This window comes from Bos taurus, chromosome 2 (genome assembly GCF_002263795.3).
Source record: "Bos taurus isolate L1 Dominette 01449 registration number 42190680 breed Hereford chromosome 2, ARS-UCD2.0, whole genome shotgun sequence".
Lineage (NCBI taxonomy): Eukaryota > Metazoa > Chordata > Mammalia > Artiodactyla > Bovidae > Bos > Bos taurus.
In genome coordinates, this window is record NC_037329.1 from 115,650,436 (window position 1) to 115,666,458 (window position 16,023).

Here is a 16,023-nt window from a genome sequence, read left to right on the forward strand (position 1 = left end):
ATCACCAGATGGTCAATACCAAAGTCAGGTTGATTATATTCTTTGTAGCCGAAGATGGAGAAGCTCTATACAGTCAGCAAAAACAAGACTGGGAGCTGACTGTGGCTCATGTCATGAACCCCTTATTGCCGGATTCAGACTTAAATTGGAGAAAGTGGGGAAAACCACTAGACCATTCAGGTATGACCTAAATGAAATCCCTTACAGTGTAAGTGACAAATAGTTTCAAGGGATTAGATCTGGTAGAGTGCCTGAAGAATTATGAACTGAGGTTCCTGACATTGTACAGAAGGCGATGATTAAGACCATCCTCAAGAATGGAGAAGGCAATGGCACCCCACTCCAGTACTCTTGCCTGGAAAATCCCATGGACGGAGGAGCCTGGTAGGCTGCAGTCCATGGGATCGCTAAGAGTCGGACACGACTGAGCGACTTCACTTTGACTTTTCACTTTCATGCATTGGAGGAGGAAATGGCAACCCACTCCAGTGTTCTTACCTGGAGAATCCCATGGACAGAGGAGCCTGGTGGGCTGCCGTGTATGGGGTCGCATAGAGTCGGACACGACTGAAGCGACTTAGCAGCAGTAGCAGCAAGAAAACAAAGTGCAAAAAAGGCAAAATGGTTGTCTGAGGAGGCCTTACAAATAGCTGAGAAAAGAAGAGAAGCTAAAGGCAGAGAAGAGGAAAGATAAACCGTTGTGAAAGCAGAGTTCCAAAGACTAGCAAGGAGAGATCGGAAAGCTTTCCTCAGTGATCAGTGCAAAGAAATAGAGGAAAACACATGCGAAGATGGACACAATAAAGGACAGAAACTGTATGGACCTAACAGAAGCAGAAGATATTTAAGAAGAGGTGGCAAGACTCCAAAGAAGAGCTATACAAAAAGAAGATCTTAATGACCCAGTTAACCATGTTGGTGTGATCACTCACCTTGATCCAGACATCCTGGAGTAGGAAGTCAAGTGGGCCTTAGAAGGTATCACTATGAACAAAGCTGTTTCCCCATCTATTTGCCATGAAGTGATGGGACCAGATGCTATGATATTAGTTTTCTGAATGTTGAGTTTAAGCCAACTTTTTCACTCTCCTCTTTCACTTTCATCAAGAGGCTCTTTAGTTCTTCTTTACTTTCTGCCATAAGGGTGGTGTCATCTGCATATCTGAGGTTATTGATATTTCTCCCAGCAGTCTTGATTCCAGCTTGTGCTTTCTCCAGCCCAGAGTTTCTCATGATGTACTCTACACACACGTTAAATAAGCAGGGTGATAATATACAGCCTCAAAGTTTTACTAGGATGAAATGGCTGTGTTTCAATTTCTTACTGTGCAATCTTCATTTCTATATTTCATGACTTACCAAGAGCTGAAAGAAAAATAATTTATTTAAGACTTAAAGCAAAACAACAAAACCCAACTGTTGTTTCTCCACCTTGAAATGTGAAGCAGATAAAGTGCAACTTGATTTAATTCAAAGTGTGAGCTGAAATATGTGCCGTCTATGTCTGACAGAAGGGAGAGAAAGAAGCAGCAGTGTATAACAATTGAGCTTCTGTTAATTCTGAATTATTATGTTAACGTAAAATATTTTGTATTTCTAGAACATTACGTACCATATTTAATTATTCAGAAATGTTTTTAGAATATTTTTGAAAGTTTGTTACTTTGCATCATTGTTAACTCTCATTTAATTATCATGGTTGATTGCAAAATGAGTATGGCAAATTCTGTAAAACGATTGATCTGCCCTAGACCAGTATTTCAGATGAAGTCTTTGTCAGAGGATATGACTCCAAACTGATTAGATGAAACTGCGTAGATAACTTGTTACTTTGCATAGATTACTTAACTCCTCATTCTTGTGGGTCGAGTAGGCCACTGTGTGGTAGTTGGATGGAACACAGTAGTTCTTAGTCTCTCTGAGTGCATCTCTATTTAGTTTTTCATGTGTGTGAAAAAATATAAAAGTCCTCTTAAGGCCACATATACAGAAAAGATTTCAAAGTGGTGAAGGACCTTAAGAGTATTCATATATATTCAGGTATTTCTTGAAGCCCGTCATATCCCTTTATTTCTTCTTGAACACTTAGGACCTCCTGAGATGGTTGAAGGTGTTCTTCATTATCAGCCCTTATTTGAATTGATGGAGAGATGGAACTTTTTCTTATCCATCAATACCTTCAAGGTTCCTTGGATTAGTTTTCAGTTTCCTAAGTCAGTCTTAAAGATGGTAGCTATTTGATTTGAGTATTTGTATATTTCCATACCTGACATATCATCATCACTTTCTTAGAAAATATGAAAATATTTAATAACTTTCTTTACCATTGAGCCTATCATATAAATTATTCTCCTTCCATCAGACTTACACTAAAGCAGTATTTGTGTTCCCAGTAAACTAATGTGTTACAGGTACTGTATATTTCTAACTGATTAGTTGAATTTATCTTTAAATAAATTAGTGTCAGTCTGAACAAATTCACCTTGATATATCTATTGTGTGTGTAGTTTAAAATATTTAATTTAGCTTATAGCATAAAACAGTTCTAAGTTTAAATGTGCTAATTAAAATGTTTTTCATTGACATAATTTTTGAATACTATAGTTTGTAATGGTATTTTTTTTTTATCTTTTAGGCGAGGGTTAAATCCACCACACAGGGTGAAATCCATCTCCATGACAACATTCACACAACAGGAAATTGAATTCCTTCAAAAACATGGAAATGAAGTAAGTGTTTTAGTCCTTTTAAAAAACTTGAGTTGTTTAGAATGATAAGAAATTTTCACTGTCTAAAAAAGGTATTTTTGTATTCTGTATTTAGGTGTTTCAGAATGTACTCATTTAGCAATGTATTTGGAATTAATGTCTACTACATAAATACTTTACCTAAACCTGAGATAAAACCTGTATTTAAGCTTTGTCAGTATTGAATGTAAAAGGCATTTTTAAAGGACATCTAGTATTGGAGTAACTTAGTTATGGCTTTAAATGACAAAAAGAGGGAGAAAGAGAATTAACATTGTGGTACTGTAGTAAACTTTTGTTAGGCTGTTGTATGATTGGCTTTCATTTGATGGTCCCCTCCTTCCTTCTTACATTTTTAACTTTAGATGTATATGTGATGCTTAATCTTGAGCTGCTTCCCCGGTAGCTCAGCTGGTAAAGAATCTACCAGCAGTGCAGGAGACCCCGGTTCAATTCCTGGGTTGGGAAGATGCCCTAGAGGAGGGCATGGCAACCTACTCCAGTGTTCTTACCTGGAGAATCCCTGTGGACAGAGGAGCCTGGCAGGCTACAGTCCATGGGGTCACACAGAGTTGGACACAACTGAGCGAATAAACACACAACACAGCAGTGTTAAGTAGGTGCTCAATAGGGTGGGGATTAGTAGTTCTGAGCGGGCAGCCTAGCAGCATGAGGAACCCAACAGAGACAAGATTTGTAGGGGAGCCTTTTCTTTCTACTCTGCTTTAATGGGCTTCCAGGAATTCCGTTCTCTTTGCTTGCTTTCTTGTTTTAGTTCCATGTTTTGCTATTATTAAGAGTGGTGGTCTGCTATTTAAAACAAATACAAAAAACTGTAAAATTAACAGAAAGCCAGCATGTTTTATAATCTTGGGGCATGGATGAACCAGTCAACCCAATTGATTAGTAATTGCCATTATTTAGTAAGACAGTTTAATCACTTCCTAGAAGGGAAGTACTTTAGTTGTACTACAGTGGTTGCGTTTTTTTTTTTTTTTTGGCATGTTTTTGATAATAGAAAATAAGTCTTCAGATTTTATTAGTTTCAGTCTTCTTTTTCACCTCAGAAGATATATGCAAGCATTTTGTACGTGGCTTCTTTTTATGTCTTAAACTTGCTTTCCAACTTTTGATGCATGTGTGTATTTGGTTCTAAAGTAGTAAAGATTATGAAATATGTTTTAATACATGATTTAGAGAAGTAAGCACACATTTTTAAGTTTCCAAATTTTGTCAGTAAAAAATTATCATTAGTAATCAAGTTCTATATTACAGGAAAATCTGAAGCAAGATGAAAAGGCAGAGGTGTATAATGACAGTAAGTGTAGAAATGTATTTCGATTAAAAGACAATTTGAACAGTTTGTATAAAGTTTGAGATTAGCCTACCAGTGCAAATTTTAAGTTATTTTCTTAGAATTTTGGAAATTTTGGACATCAGAATGAAGTCAGAAATGAAAGAATATCATCTATTCTTAATGTTAAAAATCTAATAACAGTAGATAAAATTATAGTAGTAGAACTGTAAAAGTAACAATCTATTGGAGAAGTAAGTAAAAAAATATTCAAACCTATCAGTAGATAAGATTTGGTGGAAATTGGTCCCAAAATACTATGATTGAAGGACCCCTTTTAAAAACATTTTTCCTGAAATTGTGGTGAGTACACTTAACATGAGATTTACTCTCTTAAAATATTTTTAAGTGTAAAATGTGGTATTGTTAGCTATAGGCAAAGTGTTAGGAACTTACTCTTGCATAACTGAACTTCGTAGCCAGTGAATAGCAGCCACCATTCTATTTTCTGCTGCAGTGGATTTGACTGTTTAGGTATCTCATCTTAAGGGGAATCATACAGTATTTGCTGTTCTGTGACTGGCTTATTTCATTTGGCATAATGTTCACAAGGTTCATCCATGTTGCATATGATAGGATTTCTGAAGAAATAGTTTTTATGACTGTAATATCAAGATAAATTTATAATACATGGAAGGAAATCTTAGACAACTCTTTATATTAAATAGTGGAAACAGAATACAAGCAATAGAGATGACTGGAATGGATTTATGAATTTTAAATTCTAAAAAGAGTCATGCAAATTAATAGTCCATTTAAAGCCCTCACTGTTACAGTGACTTTGCTAGTACTTGGATACAATAGACTTAAAGCTCATGGTCTAGGTAGGAGATAGATACATAACAAATAATTGTAACACTGTTAGTAATTAATGATAAGAATAAGAATTTTCAGAAGTAATGTGGAAAGGAGAGGATTGGGAAGATTTCATAGAGGAGGCAAAATATTTGCTGGCTTTTGAGGGTGACTAGGACTTAGGCTAACAGGAAAAGATTCTACAAGCAGAGTAAACAGTGCACAAAGAGAAATTTCCAACAGTTCTTACTGCTAGAAAGTTTACCAACTACCTAATTACTTGTTAAGGGAGACAAACATACTTTCTTGTGTCCCTAAAGACATCTTATACCCAAAATATTGGAGTAGGTATATTTAATTCTTTACACTATTAGCAGAATTTCCATTCTTAAAAGTTTTATGAGGTGTGTAGAAGGTGAGGATTGATATTATGAAATGCAGGGAGATTGATACAGCTTGGTAAAAAATTATATAGACTTCAAGTACAAGTGCCTAATTATCAGTTTATCTTATACACTTAAATCTTAAGTATAATATGCATAGAGAAAATCTGCAGATGTTTATTTTTTATTTCAAATTATGTTGCCGTATTGAACAGTGTGTTAAATCTCTCCATTGTCTGAAAAGGAACGTACTCAGTCATGTAAATGTTGGATTAAAAGAAGGTATTGTCATATGTCTGGTGAATGAGTGGGTTCATGTCTGAACTTAAAAGATCAAAATGTATATTAACTGGCAGAAGTCTTGGGTCTTCTACCCCCATGAGAGAGTTTTAACATTCTGCGGGGCTTGTTGGTTGTCATTATTTGCATCAGGCAAGCACCGTGGTTGCTGGATGACTCACAAGGTGTTGATTTTTTTTAAATCATCTTGTATTCCACATGCTTTGAATTCTCCTCCAGACATTTATATGTGGGAGAAACCTTTTTACAGTCAGTCTGCATGTAGAACTTAAATCTGTTTTACATGCTTTCATTACAGTTGTGAACAACTTATTGTCAGAGAAAGTCATGCTGCCAAGTCTAGACTAAAGTGTGGGAGAGGACCACAAGTTATAGGGCAGAGGGCTTGGACAGAGGAAGCCATTCATTGACACAATCAGTGCAGTGACTTAATGCATTTGTATATCTGGGAAAGATTTCACTTTTCATTCAGAACTTAAGAATTGTCCACTGTTTTTGGCACATCACATAATGCTTTCTTTTGTATCATATGTTATTAAAAAAAAATCTTTAGTGGTTTACTCCGTATGCCCTCTTTTATGGTATTGTGGGTCAATCAAAGGAATTTCACTGTTGGGTTAACTTCTGATTATCAGACTTAATGGAAAGAAGACTGAGTACCAGTGCTATATAGCTAACTCAGTAAAAGGAAAATGTAGGAATAGTTTTATTTTGAGCCATACATTTTTTTTTTCTAGTAATAAATTAACCCTCCTAATTACATTTCAGGACTGAGTAAAAGGGTTACTGCTGATGCTTCATAGGCATGCACTCTACATGTAGAAATAAAAATCATGCGTTGATTGACAGTATTTGGTTATCTTTATGCTAGATTCAAAACATAACCCTCAAACCAGAAACTAAAGATTTAAAAAAAATCCTTCCAAAGTGGTAGACCCATAAGGTAAGTTGTGCTTTTCCCTAGTCAGTATTCACGATCATCTCATTCTTCATTCCTGAAGCAGAGATTTATTAATCACCTATTGTTGTGTCTGGGATTGTCTTTGGGTACTAGGGGTACTGCCTATGATTCCTGCCCTCATGTAAAGTTTTCAGTCTAGTGGGAGAGAGAGAGAGACAATAAAAATCTTTTTATTCCCCCCAGTTCTATTTTTGGGTAAGAGTGAGAAAGGGCTTCAGTTTAGAATTGTAGATGCTTGGGATTATGGAGACAGTCTATTTTTTAAGATGTTATACTTGTGGCTTAAATAGGCCTTATTTTATAAGACAGCACTTCAGGCCTTTTGGGTAGTTGAATTGCATCTTTGGGAAAGATTGGAGCTATTTTATAATCAGAAATAAGCACTGCCACAAAGAAAAGTATTCTGATATCTTAAAAACATTTTAAATTTCAAATTCACATGCTGTGACAATTTTGCTGGAATATTCAGGTATCATTTTATAGTATTAGACTCAACCTATTATGATGTTAAACAGGACACTTGTGGTTATTTCCTAAATCATCTTGTCTTATAAACTGTAATAAGAGATGGTCACTCTCAGTACAGAATAGTGGACTCTGTAAAGTGGAAGGCCAATATCTGAAAGAGCCTGTAGGCCATTGTCAGAGTAAAGATGATGAACTTTTGAATGAATCCTGAACCACGGTATGGAACTATTACATAGCTTCAAAGTGTTACATTCATTTAAAGTGTGATTAAAAACCAGACAGTCTATCCCAAACTGCAACTCTGTACAGAAATTGATAAAATTTGGACTAGACTTGTTAAATGTTACTTGAAGTTCAGTGGTCTTGTGCAGAAAGGATTGGATTTGAAGTTGGAGGGTTGAGAACATTGGTCAGGTTACCTCTGAGCCTCGATTTCTAAAAGTGTAAAATGGTGATAGTATCTTACTGTGGAAAGGGTGGAATGCTTTGAGCTCAAGCCACCATGAGAGTTCCCAGCATACTTGTTGTAGAATGATATTCAAATATCTATTGAATCAGAACCTGAGGTAGTAGAAGTTACAGGAAGATTAACTTTTTTTTTTTTCACTTCTTGCTCAAAGTGGTTTTTTTTTGGAGGATTTTTCAGTTTTCTTAGAATATGGTAGTATATCAGTTCAGTTCAGTTGCTCAGTCGTGTCTGACTCTGCGACCCCATGAATCGCAGCACGCCAGGCCTCCCTGTCCGTCACCAACTCCCGGAGTTCATTCAAACTCACGTCCATCGAGTCAGTGATGCCATCCAGCCATCTCATCCTCTGTTGTCCCCTTCTCCTCCTGCCCCCAATCCCTCCCAGCATCAGAGTCTTTTTTTCAGTTACATTAATATTTAGGTTGAGTATTTAAACTCTTGGAGCATTTTAACTACATGCTGAGCCTAAATAATATTAGTAAAATTTGGTAGTTATTTTAATAATGACATATTAAATGTCTTTATTGAGTGGCAGAGTTAAGTTACATCCTCATTACTCCAGGGTTTACAGTTACCTAACTGCCTGTGCGGAGGTTGGCACAGATAGTAGTAAATATTGTAGGTTTTATAGGTCAACTGCTTATAGTATATTCTTGTTTGAAAAAAAAAAAGTAGCCCTTTAAACATATATGAACCAAATGATCAGGGGCAGTACAAAAACAGGCCAATGGCCCAATTTGATCTGCAGGTGGTTGATTGAAGACTCCTAATCTATGAAATTCCAGTCCTCATTGTAAATCCTTTTATAACCTTGCTTCTTTTCCTAGTTAACTTTCTTCATTATCAATAGAAATGTTTAAACCCCAATGATTTCTGGTTTGTTTCTTATATATGCTGTTTATATCCCAGTTTTCTTGATATTTTGCTCAAGTTGTTCATTTGTCATTCACCTTTGTTCCAAGACCTATTGGTTTTTACCCTTCCATCAAGTCTTTCAGGAGTATTTTAGCACACAGGGATGAAACTACCCCCTCATACTTTAAACTTTTTTAAAAATATATTTGACTATAAGATTTTACGCAGGTGTTTTTTTTTTATTGCTCTCAGTTTCTTCTGTATTGATCTTACTACCCTCAAAACATAATTCCATGGCATAATCTTAAATACTGTATCATTACATCTAGAGCTGTGAGTATGTGTGTATTTTTTTGTGTGTGTGTTTGTATGTATTATTTAATTTTTATAAAAATTCCTGGGCTTTACTCCATCGGAGATTCTGACCCTGGGTGTGGGATATAGGAGTGTCTGCTTTTTCAGCCAGAAGCCCTATGTAATTCTGTTGCTGACCATCTTTTGAGAGAACCAGTATAATAACTGAAGGCTCCATTGAGTCTAGATTCAAAATACTCTGTAGTCAAGTTTCAGCACCACCAATTGATAAACCTTGTTACTTGAGGGAACTGCTTTTCCCTGAGCTTCATTTTCTTTTGTACTGCATGGGAAGTACCTGTCCTGCCTATTTCATGAGGTTGAGTTGAAGGTAGTATATGTGAAAACATTTTGAAAACCAATGTACTATGTAGATAAAAGATGTCAGTTTAAGTGCAAATACACTTTCTCATTGATTTCTAAGCTCAGAGTGGGTTGGGGGAGTACCATGTAGAAAAATGATGTGCTTTGAACTGAATTCAGTTAGTGTAGGCAGATTTTTGCAGAACTGTAGTCAATATGATGGTATTGATCAGTATGGAAAGCTAATTCAGTAATAATAGTAACATTTCAAACAATTTTAGACTAAAAATATGGAATTATTTGGGAGAATGGCTTTCTAGTGAGATACTTGAGGTTTAAAACCATCCAGCTAAAATACTGAAACACATGCTATTATTTAATAGGTTATTTTTTCAGTTTCTACATATTTGTGAAGAAACATTTTAAATCTAGCTTCTATTTTCAAAGAAAGGCGAGGTGTTAAGAGTTTCTTAAAATTCTGAATCAAATCGGTAGTGACATAGTAATCTTTAAATATTCATGGTGCATTCTTTGGTATTAGTTGTTGGCTTTCAGAGAAATATCTAATACTAATTAACAAAAAGAATGTAGGAAATGTTATATTTGTACGTACTGTAACGTGGATCTTTTTGAATGATTACTGAAAACCCAAAGGGTACTGTAGAAGGAGATTGATGATAGTTTATGTAACTACTCTGAGCGTTTATTTCGCTTTTTATTGCCTTGGTATCCCAGGTCATATTATTTATTTGCTTCCGACTGCTTCACTCATTCTTGCTTCCTGTCATCTGTCTCCCAGCTTTTCTTGTTAATTTCTTTTTTTGCCATAAATATGTTACTTAAAAAAAGAAAACAGATTTGTTTGAATCCAATTAAAAATATAAATTATTCCTTTAAAAAAAAAAACTTTTTGTTATGGAGATTCCCAGATAGCTACACAAGTAGACAAAATTATATAACAAACTCCTATTCCTTTTTTATTATGTGAAACAGGTCTAAGACGTACAAGTCCTCTATAAATTCATGAACTAGATGTTATCTTGGAAGAAAGACTTTAAAAAATATATAATTCCATACCATTTTCACATCCATAAAACTTAATGGTAATCTAATTTCTAGGCTTCCCTTGTGGCTCAGCTGGTAAAGAATCCATCTGCAACATGGGAGACCTGGGTTCGGTCCCTGGGTTGGGAAGATCCCCTGGAGAAGGGGAGGGTTACCCACTCCAGTATTCTGGCCTGGAGAATTCTACGGACTGTATAGTCCATGGGGTTACAAAGAGTCAGACACTATTGAGCACCTTTCACTTTAGCCAGTGTGCATATTTCCTTTTATTTCATAATTTTCATTTTTTCTCTTCCCTTAAGCGTATGTTTAAATAGAGGTGCAAGTAACGCTCACATGTTAATGAGTGGTTAATATGGGTTTTGAAACTCTGACAAAGTATTAGAGGCTAGATGGGTCAGAGTTGGGCTTGCATAATTCTGGCTGGAACCAGGCAGCTTCCTGGGACCTGTACCACTTGGTCTGTGGGATAGAGCCAGGTTTGTGCCAGGACAGTGGGAACCTCAGACCAGGTGGTTACTCTGGGGCCGGATACCCTGTAACCACTGGCCCTGCCAGCTCAAGTCCCTGGAAAACATAGCAGTTGAGGTGAATTCTAAGCCTTGCAGTCAAACTTGTAGTATACATTCCCCTGGTTCACATTGAGTTGTTGTCTTTCATGTGAATCTTCCATTGCTCCAGCATCACCTGCTAACCAGACTCCTGAAAATTGATGTTGAATTCTTGCTGCAGAGCAGGGATGCTAGTTGGTTGCTAGGCATTCATCTTGGCAACAGAGGATGCCATCTGGATATGGGGTGCTGTATAAGCTGGTAAGAAGGATCTTAAACTCTGGGGCCATAGATTTTTGAGGAATTGGTGATGACATTGAAGATTTTTTGGTTCTGTTTTATGAAATTCAAGCCATCCTGTACAGGCAAGATCAGCTTTTGTAGAAGAAGCCAGAGGTCATGCCCAGTAGGAATTTAATGGAGCTTTAGGGTAATGTCTTTCATCAGTGTTCTCGTGGACCATGGACTTCACCAGTTCCCTAAGGATGATCTCATAATGGCCTGTGATGCTAGGATTTTTCCAAGAGTGGGGGTGGCTCTGAGCCATCATCTTCTGCAGAACTTGACCTGCATTGTGCTGCATAATGCAGCTTTTAAGTCTTACTGAGGGTGAGCTAAGTCTTCTGGCAGTGAGTGCAGCAACTGCTCTGTTGGTGGGGGGCTGCTTGCCTATCTGCTACATTATCTGTAGAACCTTCTCTCATGGGTGGTCATAGCAAGGTCTTGTCCCTGGCAGAGGCTGCTTCAAGCCACAGCACAGTGGCAGTATTTGCCTGTCTTTTGCCCCACACCTCCCAATGTTTTATTATGAGAAATTCATAAAACTTAAAATTATGCAGAGACATTGAACACTGCCATATTTGCACTAGCAAATATATCTGTGTCTCCATTTGTCCACCTGTCTTAACATTTTTCTTGCATTTCACAGTAGGTTGTAAAATTAGTTCATATCACTCCTAAAATCTTTTGTATATCGTTAATCAAAATTCAGTAAGATTTTTTTGAGGTATAATTTACTTACAGTGAATGTAAAAGTCTTACATGTAACTTTGAAAGAGTTTTGATTAATGTATACAGTTTGGTGACCCAGAGTCCTGTGAAGATATGAACATGACCATTATCCCCAAAGTTCCCCCGATATCTCTTCCTATTCAGTCCCTCCCTTTTCCAGAGGCAACCACTGTTTTGATTTTTGTTCATACTCATATAATAAAATTAGAATGTGCTTTTTTTGTTCTACAAGTAACAAATACTGAAAAGGGTATGGAGGAAAGGGAACCCTCCTACACTGTTGGTGGAAATGTAAATTGGTGCAGTCACTTTGGAAAACTGTAGGAGGTCCTCAAAAAACTATAAGTAGAGTTGCCATATGATCCAGCAATTCCTCTCCTAGACACATATTCTGACAAAACTATAATTCAAAAAGATAACAGCTCTCCTCTGCTCATAGCAGCACTATTCACAATAGTCAAGACATGGAAACAGCCTAAGTATCAATTGGTAGATGAATGGATGAAGAAGATTTGGTACATATACACAGTGGAATACTACTCCACCATAAAAAAGAAGGAAATGATGCCATTTGTAGCAACATGGATGGACCTAGAGATTACTGTACTAAGTGAAATAAACTGGAAAGGTTTATCATGGGATATCACTTACATGTAGAATCTAAAAAAACATTGATACAAATGAACTTATTTATTTACAAACCAGAAACAGACTCACAGCCTTGGAAAACAAATTTATGGTTACCAAAGGGGAAAGGTGGTGGGGAGGGATAAATTAAGAATTTGAGATTTACATATATACACTACAATATTTAAAATAGATGATCAACAAAGACCTACTGATTGCCTTTTATTTTGAACATGGATCACACTCTTGTTTCTTTTGGGATATGTAGTGGTTTTGGATTATATGTAGACCATTGGAAGTGTTGGTTGTAGAGCCTCTGGATTCTGTTGTGTTTGTCCAGAAAGTATTGGTTTGTTCGTTAGTTTTGTTCACATTTTACTTTAGCAAACTCTGCCTCTCCTGGTGGGAGCCAATTGAAATCTCTGCTCAGTTCTTTCAGTCCTTAATTGAACTGCTTTGAATCATTCCTGAGGTTGCCAAGGTCAAGGGTGAGCCAGAGTTTCGGGCAGCATCATTATGCAAATCTTGTAGCTCTTGTCTTTTTGGACATACCCCCACTTTCTGGATGCTGTGGTGGTGAACTCTGTCTTTAAGCTTTAAGGTTTGGGGATTTCTCCTTGAGTTTTGACAGCTCTGCTTGACAGAGGCCTGCTTTCAATGATGATCCTTAAAAAAGGCAAATACCTTGAGCTGTTTCTTCCAGGTGTTGAGTCCTCTCCAGATTCTGTTTACTTGTGGTTGTTTTCTATTATCTTCTGAGAAATTTTATAATGTTTGCTGAATTTATAGTTGTTATTTCTGGGAGGTTTTTTTTTTTTTTTTTTTTGTATGAGCTACTCTGACATTATTGGAAGTGGAATCTGCTCCGCTTGTCTTTTAAGTCGTCTTCATTCTGTAGGAGTCCCCTTCTGTTTTGCATTCCTGTTCTTCTCTCCCCCCTTCTCCTCCTCTGTCAGCTCAGTAGTTTGTTCAGTAGTTTCCCACTGTCAGGATTTTGCTGATTCCATCCATGAAGTGTCAGTGTTCCTCTGTCATCTCGGTTACCTGTAAATAGATAGTCAGATCTAGTAGATTGCTAAGATTTACATTTAACTGAGGGAAGGGAGAAGACTCGGTGTCTCATAGGTTGGGTGTTGTGTTCTTTTGTAGAGACATTTTTGTGTTTGTGTGTATGTTGGGGTGGGGTGGCTAATACTCTGTTGATATCCATTTAGTAGGAATGGTAAAATGGTGATAACTTAGTCTAGGATCCTGTGAGAGGGGAATCCTTGAGACCTTTACAGGGTTTCTGTAAGGTCAAGATTTTTTAAATAATAATTCTCAGATTTGATTTGTGGTGTTTACTCCCAGTCTCATGAATATACAGTGGAGTTTTCCAGAAGCTGCATAACATAAAAATGCAGCAGCTGATGAGAAATCAACTCTTCCGTTTAACCAGGTACTAATGAAATTTGTAAAAATGTATAGCAGTGCCACTCTTTTTATTTTTTAGAAAATATAGCTATTTTTACAATTACAAGTTGGTTACATTAGCATACAGTAGTTTTATTGTTGTCAAAAGTATATTAATATTGCGACAGAGGACAAGATGGTTGGATGGCATCACTGACTCAACGGACATGAGTTTGAGCAAGCTCTGGGAGGTGGTAAAGGACTGGGAAGCTTGACATGCTGCAGTCCATAGGGTCACGGAGTCAGATACAACTGAGTGTCTGAAAAACAATATTGCCTAAGACATGGGGTTAGTATAGCACAACTGCTAATGGGTGTGGGGTTTTTTCTGGTGATGTTAATTAAATATTCTAAAATTTGGGTGTGATAGTGTCACAACTATTGTGAATATACTAAAAACATTAAATGGTACAAATAGGTGAATTATATGGTATCTCAGTAAAGCTTTTGAGGAGTCAAAATAAATACATTAAAACTATTTCTTATAAATATCAGTAGATACAGTGCACATAAATAAAGCCATTTGTGGTGCTCAATATTTGCTTACTTGTGCTTAGTCGCTCAGTCGTGTCTGACTTTTTGCTATTCCATGGATTGTAGCCCACCAGGCTCTTCTGTCCATTTTCCAGGCAAGAATAGTGGAGTTCATTGCCGTTTCTTACTTCAGGGGATCTTTCTTACCCAGGGATCGAACCCCTGACTCCTTTGTCTCCTTCACTGGCAGGCGAATCCTTTACCACTGTGCTACCTGGGAAGCCCCCTCAATATTTAGCTGTTTTCAAAATGAGTTAGTTCTGTAACATCTGCAACAATAAGTAGCTGGTATTTATGTGTGTGTGTGTATCACTGTGAAATTCTTTATTTTGGTCAGTAACAGTTATTCTTGATGTTCAGTTGTCCCCTTTGGACAGTTAGGTAATCTTTTTGGAAACCTATTTATAACTTATACCACTTCTGCAGATTCCATTTTTACTTAGAAGGGCTTTGTCTAAATATTCCTTTTCCTCTTTTTATATTAACCTGTGAACCATCTATTTGCAAATATTCCAAGAAAACTAAATGTTTCTTCTTCTCATGATTAATTTATGTAGAATATGGTACAAATCAAGCTTACTTCAGAGACTTGTTCTGCATTTGGCCCAGTTCATCTCTCTGTTCCTTTGCCAACGGCTACATTCCCAACCTTAGTCAGCTGCCTGGCAAATGCATGCCTTCAGTCACCAGGACAACCAGACAATAGAGTGTCCATCTAAATCAGTTGCTATCATTGAGCCTTAGATGAAGCTGAACAATGGGTGAGTCGTGTTCATGCTGGAGGTAGCCCTCTGGTGCTGGTGCTGTCTGTCCCTAAACCATTGATAATCCGAGAACAGTTCTTACTTCGTAGGACAAGTGAATAAAACTTCTTAATCTTCAGTTCTAAATGAAATATCAGACTGTCTTGCCCATTCTACTCCCTTGCTTACCTCCGTGTTCTTGTTATATTTTAGGAATGTAAAAAATGTAAAACTTGCTCTGTAGAGAGAGAAACATAAACCTTTGGTAATTTTTCCTTCTTGGTAAGCTTGCTTATCAGATTCATACTGTCTTAGGGAATAAGAACGCTTTGCTTTAAGAGCCTTCACAAATTAAGTTTAGAACAAATGGAACCAAAACATTGGTGGGAATTTTTTTTTTTTTTACCTTTTTAAGAAAATGATTCTAAAGTTTATTCAAAAGATCAAAAAAGTAAAACTAGCAGGAAAGAATTTATGAAGCGAAGAGTAAATAGGATTGGCTCTAGTAGATACTAAATGTAGCTCTGTTTATAGGCAGTAATTTGTAATATAAAATTGAAGTCATTAATTACAGCAATCTGAAACTAGTACAAGGCATGGTAGCCTAGACCTGTAAATATAGTAAATATGTATATGAAGTTATTACAAAATTCAGTCTTGTGTGAAAGGAGTTGGTTATTCAGTTAATGTAGAGTCAGTTAAAATGTTAACTGACATGGTATGCCAGAATCCAGAAAAATTTTAGTTAAGCCATAAAGAAAGCCATAAAAATACAAATAGTAGTCTCAGAGTATTTCCCGATAAGATACTTATTAAAGGGAAAAATAGTGACTTTACTATGGAAAAATCTAGGCTCTATCTTTTTTTTTTTTTTTGGTTTTGCAGTTGTTTTTTGGCCACACTGCGTGGCACGTGGAATCTTAGTTCCCTGAGCAGAGATGGACTCTACACTCTCTGCAGTGGAAGTGCAGTCTTAATCACTGGACCACCAGGGAAGTCCTATGGCCTGTATCATTTTAACCAAGTGATTAAAGTTAGCATCACCAGGAAT

General features: G+C 36.7%; 1 protein-coding gene across 8 annotated transcripts in view; it reads left to right on the plus strand.

The window, feature by feature from the left end:
• The window catches only part of AGFG1 (ArfGAP with FG repeats 1), a 74,683-nt gene that overhangs the window by 20,370 nt on the left and 38,290 nt on the right, over window positions 1-16,023 (plus strand). For all 8 annotated transcript variants that reach the window (XM_059875612.1, XM_059875617.1, XM_059875623.1 and 5 more), the window contains 1 exon segment: window positions 2,636-2,729. In XM_059875612.1, the coding sequence (XP_059731595.1) occupies window positions 2,636-2,729 (94 nt within the window).